Raw genomic sequence first — 15608 nt, forward strand, 5'->3', positions numbered from 1 at the left:
TTTTAAATAAATAATTATATTCAAATAATTAAACTGACATTAAAAGGGTTAAAATCATGATTTTTTTTTTTTTAACAGTTTAATCAATGCTGAAGATGAGTGATTTATGAAAGGAAAAAACAGCAGAAAAATTGATGTATGTGGATTTTACTGCAGATATTGTGTGTGTACATTTTTGCCACGTGTTCAAAGGCTGAGGAGGGAACAACGGTTAGAATTTTTTTTGTGAAAACCTCGGTTGGGGGCGCCAAAGCTTTGTGTATGCGGAAAAAAAAAAAAAATACCCAGACTAGCTAACTTAACCTGTGCTTTCAGCGCTGTAATGCTAACGACCTCAGCGGCTCGGAAGAAGCAGGGATGCGATCAGGGAAGGTAACCAAAGCACTTTAACAGGGTAAGTCGCTCCTGACTGGATCAGAGAGGTCAGCGGCAAGCAATAAGATAGACTAACATCAGAGTGTAGCTAGCTAAAGTTTATTAGTTATAGTTAGCTTGTTTAGCTGCTTAGCTAAAATGAAATTCACAAGCTGCAGTTTGGATGCACCCATCCTTTCAAATCATTGGAAAAATAGCATAAAAAGTATTAAAAGTCATTTAGAGTACTAAAATACCTTAAGGATAATTTTATTTTATATGTTTTTTATGTCGTATTTAGTGTCTTTCCTCTTATTTATCAGGTAAAAAGTCTCATTGACATTAAAAATATCTTTTTCAAGTGAGATCAGCCCAAGGGGGCTTCAGAAACTGCAGCAAATATAACATAACAGGTTTATAAAGTTATGTTAAGATGCCAAAAAGGACTGGATTGATGAGAATGTGGAACACAGAGTAGGTACAATAATGCAGAGTCATAAAGACACTTATAAAACAAGTCATTATTTTATATATAACCCCCTTTTAAATGCAGCATATTTACCAATATAAGCAAAGATATTAGACTAAAAAAAACACATAGACAATTGCTTTTTTTTCCACGACAAGCAACCATAATTTGAGGTAATCACAGCACTACATATTTTATCAGTCTCTCACTGAAGCAACCCATTTGTTGTTGCTTCAGTTCATTCATTTACGCACAGCTCTTTTAAGGTCCCTCCACAGCATTTCAATCAGGTTGAGGTCTGGACTTTGACTGGGTCATTGCAGCACTTTGATTCTTTTCTTTTTCAGCCATTCTGTTGCAGATTTGCTGCTGTGCTTGGGATCGTTGTCCTGTTGCATGACCCAATTTCAGCTGACAGACAGATGGGCTTACATTTGACCCTAGAATACTTTAGTATACAGAGGAATTCATGGTCGACTCAGTGACTGCAAGGTGCCCAGGTCCTGCGGCTGCAAAACGTGCATAAATCATCATCCCTCGACCACTGCGCTGACAGTTGGTATGAGGTGTTTGTGCTGATGTGCTGTGTTTGGTTTTCACTGAACGTGGTGCTCTGCCTTATAGTCAGACGTCCCCACTTTGGTCTCATCTGTCCAGAGGACATTATTCCATAAGACTTGTGATTTGTTCAGATGTAACTTTGCAAATCTAAGGTATGCTTACGTGTTCTTTTAGAGAGGAGAGGCTTTCTCCCGGTAACCCTTTCAGATGAGCCATACATCTTCAGTCTTTTACTAATTGATCTCTCATGAATTTTATTTAACATTTAAAACATTAACTGAGGCCTGTAGAGTCTGAGATGCAGCTCTTGGGTTTGTTGCAGTCTGACCTTTGGGTGACTCTGCTGGGATGTCCGTTCCTTGGAAGATTGTGGCATTGTGTTAACACACGACTTGAATGCTTCAGAGTAGCAAACTGCCCAAACTTGTGCTTTTATAGAGGTGCTCACACTTGCTGATAATGAGTTAATTGAGTACATTTGATTAGCAGCACCTGGCTGCTATTTAGCGAGCAATAAGGGTGTACTTAGTTTTTTTGCAGGACAGCAAAGAGACCTGTCAAAGTTCAGTGTCTTTATAATTATAACCGAGTATCATTATATCAGTCGAACTGCCATTATACATGTGTGCTTTTGCTTTATTTTGTTCCTCGGTACAACATTTTGAATGGAGGATATTTATTAGTAAATGATAGGATTTTTCCATTATAGTGATACTACTTTTAATACTTTGTCCACTTTATTGTAAATCTGAGTTATTTTGAGTGTACTACTGAGTGTAGTACACTGTGTGTAGTGTATTACTGCTGTACAATAATGGAAAAATGCCTTCATTTGATTAGAGTGGGGTTCAATATTATGGGTAAAATCTCTCTTCACAGCTTAAGTCATTTTTTACATTTTCTGAAAATAAAAATAACCCCATATTTATAGCTAAAATAATACTTTAAAAGTGTCTCTGGTAGGCACATCCAGAGAAGGCATTGCCTAAGAAATAAATATTCATCAAAATCCTCCTGAGAAATTTTGTCCTCACAGGATTTTATTTATGTGTCCATCAGGAGTCCGTCACCACAGATGAGTAAGATGAGGCACTTTGCTGATGAAGGGCTCCACGGGCTCGGACAGAAACCATCTAGCGCGCGTGAAGAGACTCGAGCTTTCTCAGACATGAACGCTACCCCCATGACTCTCAGTATGAACCAAAGCGGTGTGGTGTGCCTGCCCTTGGTCTCTGAGAATAGGAAGCTCGTATGGGTGCACTCACACCAGATCAACCTACAGGTGAACGGGGCAGCAGAGCTGGACGAGGCCTTTGACAGGTTCCCGTACCTAACGCAGCGACAGACCACCGAACTGGCAGAACGGTGCTCCCTGCACCCAGACCAGGTGAGGGCGTGGTTCATGGTGCAGAGGCTCCGCTACGGCATCAGCTGGGACTATAAAGACATCTATGAGGTCCGAAGCAAGTTCAACTCAAGTCAGACAGTTGCTCCGGAAAAGAAAGAGCTTCAAAATGAGTCAGAGGGAGAGGTAATGGAGGATGGAAGAGAGAAGAGAGAGAAACAGAAGAGAAGAGTCAGAGGGTTTGGTGGGAGTGCAAAGGAAATGGGAGTGAGAGGAGAAAGTGTGAAGGTTAATGAGCCATTGGAGAGAGAAATAAAGGAGAAGCAACCAGTGAAGGAGGACAAAAAAGAAGAAAAAAGCAATATGCGAAAGCGAAAAAGGACAACAGTGAAAGAAAAGATGGGAAAGAAGAGAGTGAAGCAGGATAAGGAGGAGATGATAGAGGGAGCTGGAAGAGTAGAAGCAAGGATTGAGGAAGTTGAAAGCGAGGTCCAAAAGTGCACCAAGTCAGAGGAAATGCCTTTCAGCAGAAAAAAAAGAAATGCAGGAGTCAACAAAAGTTTAAAGTCCATCCAGGAGGAGTGTGATGCACCTCTGGCCCTCAGTTCCCTGCTGGACCTCCAGTCTGAAAGCCAAATGTTCGGTGCATCCCTAGTGCTGGACATCGACCTGCTGCAGAGAGCCGGCGATCCCTGCTCCACCGCAAACACAGAATTTGTGGTCCAAAAAGAAAAAGAGGCTGGAGATCTGCATGCAGAGACAGATCAGAGTGTTGCCATCACCTACACTGACAAACCAAAGGATCTCATCCAGATAAAAAACAGCCCCACCTCTGCGGATGATCCACCTGCCCCCGCCCAGTCGACACCTCCCATTCGGCTGCGCTGCAAGACGCCAAATCAGCTGGCGATGTTGAAGATGGCTTTCCTGCACTGCCAGTATCCAGACAAGGAGCAGTACGGCCAGCTGGCTAGGCTGATTGGCATCTCCCGCTTGGCGCTAGTTCAGTGGTTCAGTGACATGCGCTATTTCATCAAAAGAGGGAGGCCTCGCTGGATGAACCAGGAGCAGCACAGTCAGGTACTGGCCAGCGTCAAGTATCGGCAGTACATGACTGCGATGGTCAAAGTAAATTCAGCTAAGAGCGTGAACTCTTGTGTGATGAACCTCAAGGGAGAAGAAGCTACAGCGAGGAGGAAAATGTGAAGATCCCTCCAGAGTGAAAATGACACAACAGCTCTTGCAGCTAATAAGAAAACAAAGCCAGATCATCTTTTATTTCTTCTGTTTCTCAGGCAGCTGTCAAGTTGATTAGCAAGTTCCCAAGTTAGACCGGCCTCTTGTGACATTTCATATTGTTTCCTTTTTTTATTACTGCTATTAGTTATGTAGTATGTGCAGTATTTTCAAAAGATCTACATGCAGTTTTAGTCGTTTTATGTTTTGCAGCTGTTTTTATTGTTTAAATAAAAGCACTTTAATTGTTCTTCCAGCATGACTCCTCTGATTAGTTACAGCAAAAAACTTATAGATTAAAAAAATTAATGACTTTTTTCTCAGTGCACACAGAAAATACATTGATGTTTGAAAGAAGACAGAGATGTTTTAAATCTCCATCAACATATAATCTACAATAAATTAACACCAATACAGGACAGTTTTAAAGATAATAAGTAGATAATATTGCACAAAGGAATGACACTCGATCTCCAGTTAGTCAGCTATGTCACTAAACTAACCCTAAGTAGTAAAGGCAGAAGTATCAAAAATGTGTCATCTGTTTTTAAACCTGAAAATGGTCAGAAATATAACATCATTCATACAATCACAATATTTACAGATGCTACCTCTTAACAATGCAGCTTCTTTTTTCTCTCCCTAATCGGGCAAACAAAGTATAATTTTCCAATACTTTAGGTTCTGAGCAGTAAGTAAATTGAGATGCTCTCAAACAGGACTGCTGGTCACGTGGGCGCCCTCAGTTCCACCTGGCCGTGTACTCGGCCCTCTGTGGCTGCCAAAGCTCTGCACCTTCAATGACGCGGCGGATCATGGTGGCAGAAGTGATGAGCAGGTGTCCCGCGGCCTGGAGGAGGGTGGAGGCTACACGCAGCACTTCTCTGGAAACAGCACAAAGTTTCATCAGGATTAAAGATTTGTACATTTTGCAGCCCATCCAGGAAACGTCCCAGTGTCATATTTAACCCTCTATAGGGCAAGTGGCTATTTTTGATAATTTCCCCACAGTTTTTTTTTTTAACCTTTACTTTATATATGACGCCCATCCCGCTCCTCAGTGAGGTTAAGAAGCATGTGGTCATGAAGAAATGACCTGATCACTAAGAATCAGTGACTTGTACATGAGTATTTCTTTAGTCTACTGCTTTAAACTTCTATTCCAATTACTGCGCTTATTATCCTACATTTGTCCTTTCCAGGATTTTGCGTTAACCCCATTAGAAAATGCAGCTCATTGTGGTTTCAACTTCTTGGGGTTTTTTTTAGAAGGCTCTGAGTTTAACCAGACATTTTTCCCCCCTCTTAGATGGGTTTATTCAAATTATATTAAAATATTACACTATTACTGTTTGAGGTTCAAAGATGTAAATAGCAAATTAAAAAAATTAAACCAAATTTGTGGTACAAAATGCCATCATATACAACCTTATAATATACAACCTCTTGGATTGTGTTAAAGGTGAATCATGGGGTGTACTGTAAAATATGAATGATACTGCATATCAATATAACTGCATAACAGAAGACTGTTTTGCACAGAAAAAAGTACTTTGGATACTTCTGTCTGTTCTTTTGCAATTTTTTAAAATGCCAAAATTTCCATGTTGATGCTAAAAAGACTGAATATTACTTCTGCTAATGAAAGCTTGCACAGCATTTATGCAAATTAACTATTTTTTAACCTTCTGAACCCTCCTTACCTTTCCACTTGCTTACCTGAGGACTTTCTTGGGCCCAAGACACTGAAAGTCAGCGCTCACAGAGTACAGGCCTTGAAATGTGGCCTTCACACTCAGTGAGCCAAACACATCTTTGGGGCTTATCCTGTAAAGGTCAAAGGTGACGCGAGCTATGTCTCTCCCAGTACGTGGCTTGTTGTGGTCTTGAGCTTTGGGAACAATTGCACCCTGAGGAGCATCAGAGAGACAAAAAAAAAAAAAAATTCACCAGAAGACAAAAAAAAAAGACAGAGAGTCTGTGTTAATACATAAACAGCTTCTGTGGTCAAATCTACCTGTTGTGGTCTCCATGTCTGTCCAGGCTCCAGGGCCATGAGCATCACATTGTCTGGTAGAGTCATGAGGAACTCTTCAGAGTCTACTTCTGTACCGTCCTCCTCACAAACCAGAGAGAGGGACACCGCAGAGAGCGAGAGCAGCAAAGCCTGGCACACCTGTCAGTATGAGGACAATAAACCCACATCTATATACTGAGTATATCAATAAATTAATATTTGCTTCCCAGTTGTAAAAAAAAAAAAAAAATTCTTAATACCATAAAATTAGTTTAATAGCATTAAATAATAATTTAACATGATCTGGACTTCAATGGAAATCACTTCCATGCCATTGTAAGGACCTTTTTAAGAGCAGCAGCCTTTGTTAATGCCTAATGATCATTGGTTAATAAACTGTAATGCATAGTTATTTTACAAACCACTTTTTATGGCACCTGATTAGCAGAAATTTTGTGAAATGCAAAAAGGTATTTGGAATTAATTAATTGATCAGCCTCTAGATGTAGCTGTTGTACACAAACAGCTGCTGTTTGGATTCATAACCTCATCTGAACCTATACAAAAATCATGAAGCATGACATCATGTTTGTAGATGATGTCACAGCTTTGACGTAATGAAATATTTTCTACTGAAATGTAAAATGTTTTAATGCACTTTAATCCCCATAATTACCCCCCCCCACACACACACACACACACACAGATTAATTAAGTCCATATTTTTAAAAGGTCCATCCTCTAATTCATTTTAGATGTAACACATTTAATAGATTTCTCCACAATTCCATTTAATTTCTACATCTTTGGCTGAAACTAGTTTCACCCTAATGGGAAGCTTTTCTTTTGCCTGGTCACTCTCACCCTCTCCTTCAGCTCCTCCAGGGTCCCTGCTGTGATGCCCTTCCTGGTGTCCCTGTTGTGACAGCACACCCTGTAAGGTCTCTGTGTTGGGGACCACACTCGCTTGGTTACAGATCTGAGGACAGACGAGAAAGTTTAATCAAATAAATGTTGGACTTTTATCTGCTTGGATTCACTTGTTGTCCTTAAGTGTTCCAGTAGGTTATAACACACTGATGTGACCCAACCACGACCCGGAATCTGAAATAAATAAATGGCATTTGGCCATCTTTAGTTTTGTTATTTACACAAGTACCTTCACTTACTCACATAAGTCAAACTGTCCTGTGAGAAGGGATTCAGTGGGTAAAACGTTTTTAATTCTTATCCAGTGGAGCCCTTTTCCACATATAATTCTTCTCCTGTTGTTATTTCCACCTGTCCAGGGTGAACCCTGCCTCTCACCCAGTGGCGGCTGGGATAGGCCCCATGTACGCTGTATAATCATTTCGAGGTTCTGGCAGCAGCAGTGTACTGCCTGAGATCACAGGTCAGCACCAATAGGTCAAAACTCATTTGTCACCTACTTGATAAATGAAGATGTGGTAGCCATGCTCGTCAGTTTCTTCTCCTCTCTTCTCACAGGCTGATGTTTTGTGCGCTGTTTTGGTGTCACAAGCCGTATTAGTGTCCGTGCTGCTCGTGTTTGACCCAGCCGCCAGACTTTGCCCCGGACATGGTGATAATTCAGATACAGACCAGAACAGGGCAAAGTTCGTATTGATTGTGTTTGACTCAGACATACCTCCCTTCATCCAAAAAGCTGAATAATTACATCTACAGCTCATAACCTATAGGGTGTTTCTGATTTGTGCATCTGAGATTTGTATTTTAGAAATGAACATAAACAGTTTTGTAAGAAGCTTCAACATTGCTTTCTTTTAATAATTATTACCACCATATTAACTCAGTGGGTCATTACCTTGTTATCAGTGATGTCTGACCAACTGTGGGCTGTATAATGGAGGTTGTTTTATGCTGTAGGACCAAACTGCAGTAACTCTTTTGTAGCTTATGGCTGACATATTTAAGTTGCTATGAGAAAGTATTTGCCACCTTTCTGATTTCATGTTTTTGTGCATATTTGTCATGTTCACTTGTTTCAGATTGTCAAACAAATTTGAATATTAAAGATTCTACAAATGCATTTTTAAAATTATTTCATTTATTATGGGAAAAATCCTTACCAAATCTACCTGCCTCTGGGTGAAAAAGTACCCACCCCCCACCACCACCACCACCCCTTGTTAAATCACGAATGGACTGTGATTAACCACATTTTATGGAAAGCTGAGTTCTGTTCCACTAGCTACACACAGGCCTGATTACTGCCAGACCTGCTGAATCAACAAATCACTTAAATAGAACCTGTCTGACAAAGTGAAGCAGGCTAAAAGATCTCAAAAACAACACGTCATGCTGCAAACTAAAGAAACAGCTGAGAAACAAAGTCACTGACATCTATCAGTCTGGAAAGGATGACAGAGTCATTTCTAAGGCTTTGGGACTTCAGTGCACCAGGGTGAGAGCCATTATCCACAAATGCAGAAAACTTGGAACAGTGGTGAACCTTCCCAGGATTGAAAAACCTACCAAAATTACTCCAAGAGCGCATCGACGACTCATCCAGGAGGTCACAGAAGAACCCAGAACAACAAAAGAACTGCAGGTCTCACTTGCCTCAGTTAAAGTTGGAGTTCATAATTCAACAATAAGAAAGAGACTTGGTAAAAATGACATCATGCTGACCAAAAAGAACACAAAGGCTCATCTCACGTTTGTCAAAAAAACATCTTGATGATACCCAAGACTTTTAAGAAAATATTTTGTGGACTGATGAGACAAAAGTTGGACTTTTTGGGAAGGTTTGAGTCCCGTTACATCTGGCAAAAAAGTAACACTTTCATTTCATAGAAATAACATTAGACCAACAGCCAAACATGGTGGTGGTAGTGTGATGGTCTGGGGCTGCTTTGTTGCTTCAGGACAACTTGCTGTAATTGATGGAACCATAAATTCTGTTCTCTACCAGAAAATCCTGAAGGATTGTATCCAGCCATCAATTCATGCCCTGAAGCTCAAGAGCATGACAATGATCCAAAACACAGCAGCAAGTCCACCTCTGAATGGCGCAAACAAGCAAAATCAAGGTTTTGGAGTGACCCAGCCAAAGTCTGGACTTAAATCAGATTGAAATGTTTTGGCGTGACCTTAAACAGGCCATCATGCTCAAAAATCCTCCAATGTGGCTGCATTGAAACAATTCTGGAAAGAAAAGTGGGCCAAAATTCATCCACATGATGATGATGATGATGATGATGTGAAAGACTCACTGCCAGTCATCACAAAGGATGGCACAACCAGTTATGAGGTTTAGGGGCAATTAGTTTTCTACACATGGCCAGATAGGTTTGCATAACTTTTTTTTTATTTTAATAAATGAAATCATTTAAAAACGGCATTTTGTATTTATCTTTGACTACTATTAAATCTTGTTTGATGATCTTTTTGACGATGAGTTGGGCGGCACTGTAAGACATATATATGTGTGTGTGTGTGTGTGTGTGTATTAGGTTGTTATAGTGATATAAACTCATGATATTGACATAGGTTTTTGTTATTTTTAAGCCCATATTAGACATTTTATTTCTAAATTAGTCTTTTCTGGCATTCTGCACGTAATTTCGCCTCAACTATTATGTGATTTTCATTTCTTTTCCCGCTAAATATTTCCATAGAATAATAATCAGACATATTTACGTCTATGACAATAATGACGCGTCTGCAGGCGGGTAATGCCAGTACGTCATATCCTGGAAACATGATTGGGTGCGCTTGTGTAAGAGATTTTACCACACGCCGGGCGGAGTATCGTGTTTTGTATTCATAATCTTGAAGCACCGCCCATTCGGCACAGTCCTATGACTAATTCGAGTGACTGTAAACCTGTCAGTGAAGGCGGGAGGATGAGAGGGTAAACTTTTAATGGACCTGAGCTAGTTTTGTCTGTACCGGCGGAACAATAATAGTCTCACTTATGTTTAACAATACGTGACTCCAAACAGAACTGGAGCTAGTACGTTATTTGAGCAGCTTTTCCTAAATAAGCGCGCCAGCATACAGTGTTAGTGTTCGTGCTGCTTTGAATCTAAGTTGCTAAGCTAACGTGAATCTGTTAACGTCAGCTTTTGGGCAGGTCTCCTTCTCAACTTTAGGCTCAGTGAAATGGACACAAGAAAACCAAAGGGAAACGGTGAGTGATACGTTTAAACTGGAACATGTAGCATCTGCCACTATCACCGTGTGTTATTGTCGGGAACTCATGCAAATATGATTGAGTAGGCAATGATGTCTGTTTTTATTTCCTGCGCAGATGCCAGCCTTCCTTTCGCTGCTCTCCAGCTGCTCGCCCCGCCTGTGCGCCTGATGTCTGCAGCCCTGTGGAAGGTGCTGAAGCAGAGGGATGTGCTGCAGTATGGGGTTGTGGAGGAGTTTGTGACCTCCGCCTGTGAGGCTGTGCCAGGGTTGCTCACTGTGAGACACCAGGGCAAGCTGGCAGTGGGGCTGAGAGCAAGAGTAAGTATTACAGAAGGGTAATCAGAGTTAGATGGGTGCTGATTATGATGCTCAAACACTGTACTGTCTTCTGTGTGTGTGTGTGTGTGTGTGTGTGTGTGTGTGTGTGTGTGTGTGTGTGTGAGAGAGAGAGAATGGCACACCACCTCTGCAGATGTAGCATTTGGGTTTGTGTGTTCATGAGGGCTTGAAAAAGCACAAAAAAAGGAGTGAAACATGGGTCACATCATCCTAACGTCATTGCTGGAAAACACATCCTTGATCAGGAAAAAAGCATGAATTTGCTGGCTGTACTTTTAATATTTTGCTTAATCCTCCCTCCATTTGACATTACAGTGTTTCTGTTTCAACATTTTAATTGAGCCCAAACTGAGGTTTTTATATTTGGCCCTAAAAATCTTAGAAACATTGTGTCTAACCACTACTTACTCTGGATGGCATTACCTTGGCCTCCAATATCATTGTGAGGTCATTTTTGACCAGGATATGTCCTTCAATGCACATATTAAACAAATATGTAGGACTCCTTTTCTACATTTGCTTAGAAACATCTTGTCTCAGAGTGATGCTCAAAAACTAATTCATGCTAGAAAGAGAGCATATTTCTCCCATTGGCTTCTCTTTGTTGGCTCCCTGTTAAATCCAGGATTGAATTTAAAATCTTTTTCCTCCTCCTTATAGTTAGAGCCAGATCAGGTGACACTGAACCCTCTCTTAGGTATGCTGCAATAGGCCTAGGCTGCTGCTGTAACTGTGATGCACTGAGCACTTCCTCTCCACTCCCCATGTGTTTATATACCACTGCAGCACATCGTTACATTTTTGTCTTCTCTCTCCTTCAGTCCGCGTTTTGTCCCGTCTCCCTGTGCTCACTTTCTTTTAGCTTCTCTTTCATAACCAGTCGTGGCAGATGGCTGCCCCTCCCTGAGCCTGGTTCTGATGGAGATTTCTTGTTAAAAGCGAGTTTTTCTTTCCCACCTTTGCAAAGAGCTGCTAACGCGGGGTCACTTGATTGCTGGGATTTTCTCCAGAAGATTGTAGGGTCATTACCTTACAGTATAAAGGCGATTGTTGTGAATTGGCATTATATAAGTAAATATTAATTGAATTCAACCCAATGGAGCAAGCCATCAACTTCCATTATATGGACAAAAGTCCTGGACCACCTACACATTACACTTACAGGAGCTGCTCGGCCATGGAAACCCCCTACCAGGAAGCTCACTGTGCACAGTTTTTATGCTGATGTTATGCTATGCGCCTCAGCACTCAGTGACCGTGCTCTGTAACACTGCGCGGTCTGACACTGAGTGGTTGAGTTGCTTTGGTTCCTAAACGCTTCCACTTTGCAATAACACCACTTACAGTTGATTTTTATATACCTGTAGCAACAGGACTGAAAAGTCCCAAATTCAGACATTAAGAAGTGTTCGTATAGTGTATGCTGTTCTTCAACTCTAGTTGAAATTGCCATCAGAATGAGCCACATCCAAAACAATATCTATCTAAAGAATTTCAATTTCAATAACCCGGCCAAAAGAAACAAACCAAAACACAGGAACATGCCTCCCTAAAGCTGAGAAAACGGCTCCAAAAAAGGCAGCTCACCTCTACAAACTCCTTCAAACTCCTTCAGACTTAAACACAAAGCACACTACCAGCACTGCAAGTGGACACAGGTGTGGCAGGTTGGAACGTGGGAAGGTGAATGAATCCCAGATTTTTTTTTTTAAATTGGGATTAGCATGTCTACATACCATGGAAAGTTGTGTTTTTATTCTATCTTTTAATTTCAACTGCTAAAAAAAAAAAAGTAAAACTATAATAACTGTGAGAATCATGACCGGGTAGCTGCACTTAGTAATTAGCACACACACTCATTCACTCACACCTTGCAGACCTTTTCATAAAGCAGAGAAAAACACAGGTTATAAAAGGACAGAAATACGATGGCAGTCCTAACAGAGGTCGTGAGAGTGGGGGCGGGGACCGTACCCTTCATTTCTCAGTAGACAGATGTTCATTGCCTCGTGTATTTTTAACAACATTCACCTTCTTTTCAGCTGATCTTGGAGTTGTGCAGTACACAGCCTGATGTTGAGGTGATTGAGGAACATCTGGAAAGGGTCTGTGTTCCTGCTGGACCTTCTAAGGTAAGTGACGCCACACATCAGACTTCCCCTTTTCTCGATTCAACATTGATTCATTTCAGTCACCAACTATAAAACATGGAGCTGATTACAGAATTAAACACTGCGCACTTGAACCTCTTAATATTTAGGGAACAGCTTTCAGTGCGCTTCAGCAGTATACTTTGCAAGTTACATGTTTTATACACACATTCAAAAAGGTAACATTATTGTGTCCCAATGTGGATTTTATATTAATTCACTTTACAGCTCTGTCTTAGGACTCATTTTTAAAAATACTTAAGGGCACAGCAAAAGATGGTCTAATGGGGGGGAAAAATGTAATTTCTTCTTTTATGATTCACAGAAGAAGGATGTGAAACTAATGAGGACAGTCAGAGATTTCCACTCTTTGATTCGCATGTTCTTCACAGACCCAGCAATTAGAGAGAAGTTCTTCAAGGTGAGCACCTCGCCTCTAAAGGACACTTTAGCAGCTCTAACGGCTGCTTATTTTAATCCGTTTAATTGATGTTTGCTATTTTATGCTCTCTCCTGACAGGAAGTTTTTCCTGTGGATTACGGAACAACGTTTGACCAGGAACTGGAAAAGCTCCTGTGGGAGTTTTTGGTTCGATTGGACCAGCTGCTTCCAGTTCCCAACCTAGCTCAGGTGATGAGTGCTTTCGAGAAGAGCTGCTTTTTTTCAGTGTTGGATCTGATTCATTTCTCTTATCGTTGGTGCTTTTATGGTTTCTATACTTGTATGAATTCAATAGATTATCTAACAGTTTGGTTTTACGACAAACAAAGAACCTGTTCATTTTATTTTTCGCAGACCGTGGCGTGGCTCGCTGACGCCCCCCCTGTCCTGGAGGAGTGTGCACGGGCGGCCACGCAGCCCCAGCTTCTGAAGATTTTACTTCAGCACGAAACCTGTCTGGGTCACCTGGAGTCAGCAGGTTGAATAAGATAACGTCTTTTCAATGACAACTGTGACTAGAAGGCTGAGTGTCAGTTCGTGATGATGTTCTTTGCTTTTTGCAGCATCACTACCTCAGAATATGGGAGACTCCATCCTGGCTTCACTTTCTTTGCCGCCGTCTGGAAGAGTCCTGTCAGATCAGCTGACAGCAGCCAGGAAGTCGTCAGTGGACGAGTCCAACGGCTCCAAGCCAGCAAACCAAACTTCATTTATCACACCTGTTATTGGCCTGATATCTAGTGATGACGTCCCAGTCATGAACTCTGGCCATAAAAGAACACAGAGAAGTGATGGTCTAGCCAGCGATGCAACGGACAAGCACCTGAACTCAAAGTTTACTTCAGTGAAAACAAGGCAAAAACCCAAAAAGGGTGGAGCAAAAGAAGACAGAGCGGAGCAGGAGAGGAGCACCTTAAGCCGAAGCAGTGGAGTGAAGCGCAAGCAATCTGACAGAGGAGAAAGCGACTTGGAGGAGGAGGAAGTTTTAGGTTTAATGAGACCTGTGGAAGACAGACTAAGCAGGCAGACGCAGAGTAAAAGTGACCAGAGAAGGACGGAAGATCGAGCAGAGACTATAAAAAAAGAGGGATGTAGCAGGGAGGTCCTGGCAGCCCGTATGAGAGAGCTGGGTCTTAAATCGCTCCATCTACCTGCAGATCAACACCTCTGCTCCGTTTTTGCCTCCTGTCTCAGCGTGCAGCCCAGAGTTATCATTGAAAAAATGTCTGACACTTCTCTCAGATCAAACGAGTCCAGCACAGGAGGAAAATCCCCTTATAAGCCTCAAAACAAGTGGAGAAGGAAGTCGCCAGCCAAAGCGCAGACACAGAGACGAACAAGCAGCTGTCTAACGCCAGACACAGAGTTTCCTGGCTTACATGATAAAGAGTAAGAGACTAAAGTGCATAGCAGCAATACACCAAGCCTGGGGTCCATGTGAATAAATATAACATATTGGTTAAGTTAGGGCTGTGTATATGTTTCAGAACACCTTTGCAATAAAAATATTGATCAGTGAAATTGTAGCTCACGGTTTAAACTGTCTAAATACAATAAAAACATCTGATTTAGTTTCATATTTCTGGTTTCTTTTGTCTGTGAGAAATATAAGTGCAGCGAGCTAAGCAGATCAGCTCAACTTCCCCTGTCAGGCACCAGTTAACAGCTCCTGTTGTTTCCCATCAACAGAAATCATCCAGTACTGCAGAGCGCGAGCAGCTCTCCCTCTCAGCAGCGCAGTAACGCAGGTGACAACACAGTAAAATAAATGCAGGTCATAAAAGCTGTATGATCACCTGCACAGATTTGAGCTTATCCGTGTGTATTTTTTGTTTACAAGTGCCGGCCGTTCCAGGAGACAGTGACGACTATGTAGCTGATTCAGAGGACGAGGCGACGAAGAACTTCAAAGTCAGGGTATGTATGCTCACTTAACTGTTAGGCAAAAATGTATCCAATCTTTGCTTTGTGGAAGAAAAAAAAGTGACCACTTTCAGTCCTACTATAACTGCAACCTCCTAACAAACTAAACTGTCTCTCCCAGCTGTTTACGAAACGTTACTACAAGACCAAACACGGCACGTACGTCCCCACCCTGAGGGAGTTCTGGAAACCTGCGATGACCCAGCGCCACTTATGGTCTGCTGCAAATAAACGGAGGTGATGGGCTTTCCTCCACCAGCTTCATGGACAGAAAAGGGAAGTCTTGTTTTCTTTTGAATGCTATTCTGACTAAAGGATGTTTTTATCTTCCATTTGCTTGAATTACACCCGATTCAGGCTGATTAAAACTTGAATATGTAGTTTGACCATCATGGAAAATATACCTCTGCTTACAGGCAAGTTCATACAGTTTTTAAATGGGTTTTGTCATTATATTGTCTGTTACAAATTTGAAATATTTTTATTTGAATTATGTAATATTTTAAGCCTATAATGTTTGTGACATTGTGTATGTGTTTTTTGTGAAATTGCTACTTTAAATAAAATGCAAAATAAAAGGTGTGATCAGACCACAGCGCTGCACAGTTTGG

The 15608-nt window shown here is 41.4% G+C and overlaps 3 protein-coding genes across 3 annotated transcripts; 2 read left to right on the forward strand and 1 right to left on the reverse strand.

Moving 5' to 3' along the window:
• Positions 1–180: 180 nt before the first annotated feature.
• On the forward strand, positions 181–4173 carry homezb (homeobox and leucine zipper encoding b). Its single transcript, XM_030753284.1, has 2 exons — positions 181–394; positions 2444–4173. Exon 2 carries the CDS (start codon positions 2460–2462, stop codon positions 3933–3935), a length of 1476 nt encoding a protein of 491 aa, XP_030609144.1. The 5' UTR covers positions 181–394; positions 2444–2459; the 3' UTR covers positions 3936–4173.
• Positions 4157–7541, reverse strand: cideb (cell death inducing DFFA like effector b). The gene is made up of 5 exons (XM_030753312.1): positions 7413–7541; positions 6847–6961; positions 5983–6141; positions 5685–5875; positions 4157–4849 (listed from the first exon to the last, which is right to left on the reverse strand). Exons 1-5 carry the CDS (start codon positions 7436–7438, stop codon positions 4708–4710), a joined length of 633 nt encoding a protein of 210 aa, XP_030609172.1. The 5' UTR covers positions 7439–7541; the 3' UTR covers positions 4157–4707.
• A 2213-nt stretch (positions 7542–9754) lies between these two features.
• On the forward strand, positions 9755–15540 carry tinf2 (TERF1 (TRF1)-interacting nuclear factor 2). The gene is made up of 10 exons (XM_030753275.1): positions 9755–10138; positions 10259–10461; positions 12525–12614; positions 12958–13053; positions 13153–13263; positions 13429–13552; positions 13638–14463; positions 14764–14822; positions 14915–14991; positions 15119–15540. Exons 1-10 carry the CDS (start codon positions 10111–10113, stop codon positions 15236–15238), a joined length of 1734 nt encoding a protein of 577 aa, XP_030609135.1. The 5' UTR covers positions 9755–10110; the 3' UTR covers positions 15239–15540.
• Positions 15541–15608: the final 68 nt, after the last annotated feature.

The sequence above is a fragment of the Archocentrus centrarchus genome, chromosome 18 (genome assembly GCF_007364275.1).
Source record: "Archocentrus centrarchus isolate MPI-CPG fArcCen1 chromosome 18, fArcCen1, whole genome shotgun sequence".
NCBI classification, from domain to species: Eukaryota; Metazoa; Chordata; class Actinopteri; order Cichliformes; family Cichlidae; genus Archocentrus; species Archocentrus centrarchus.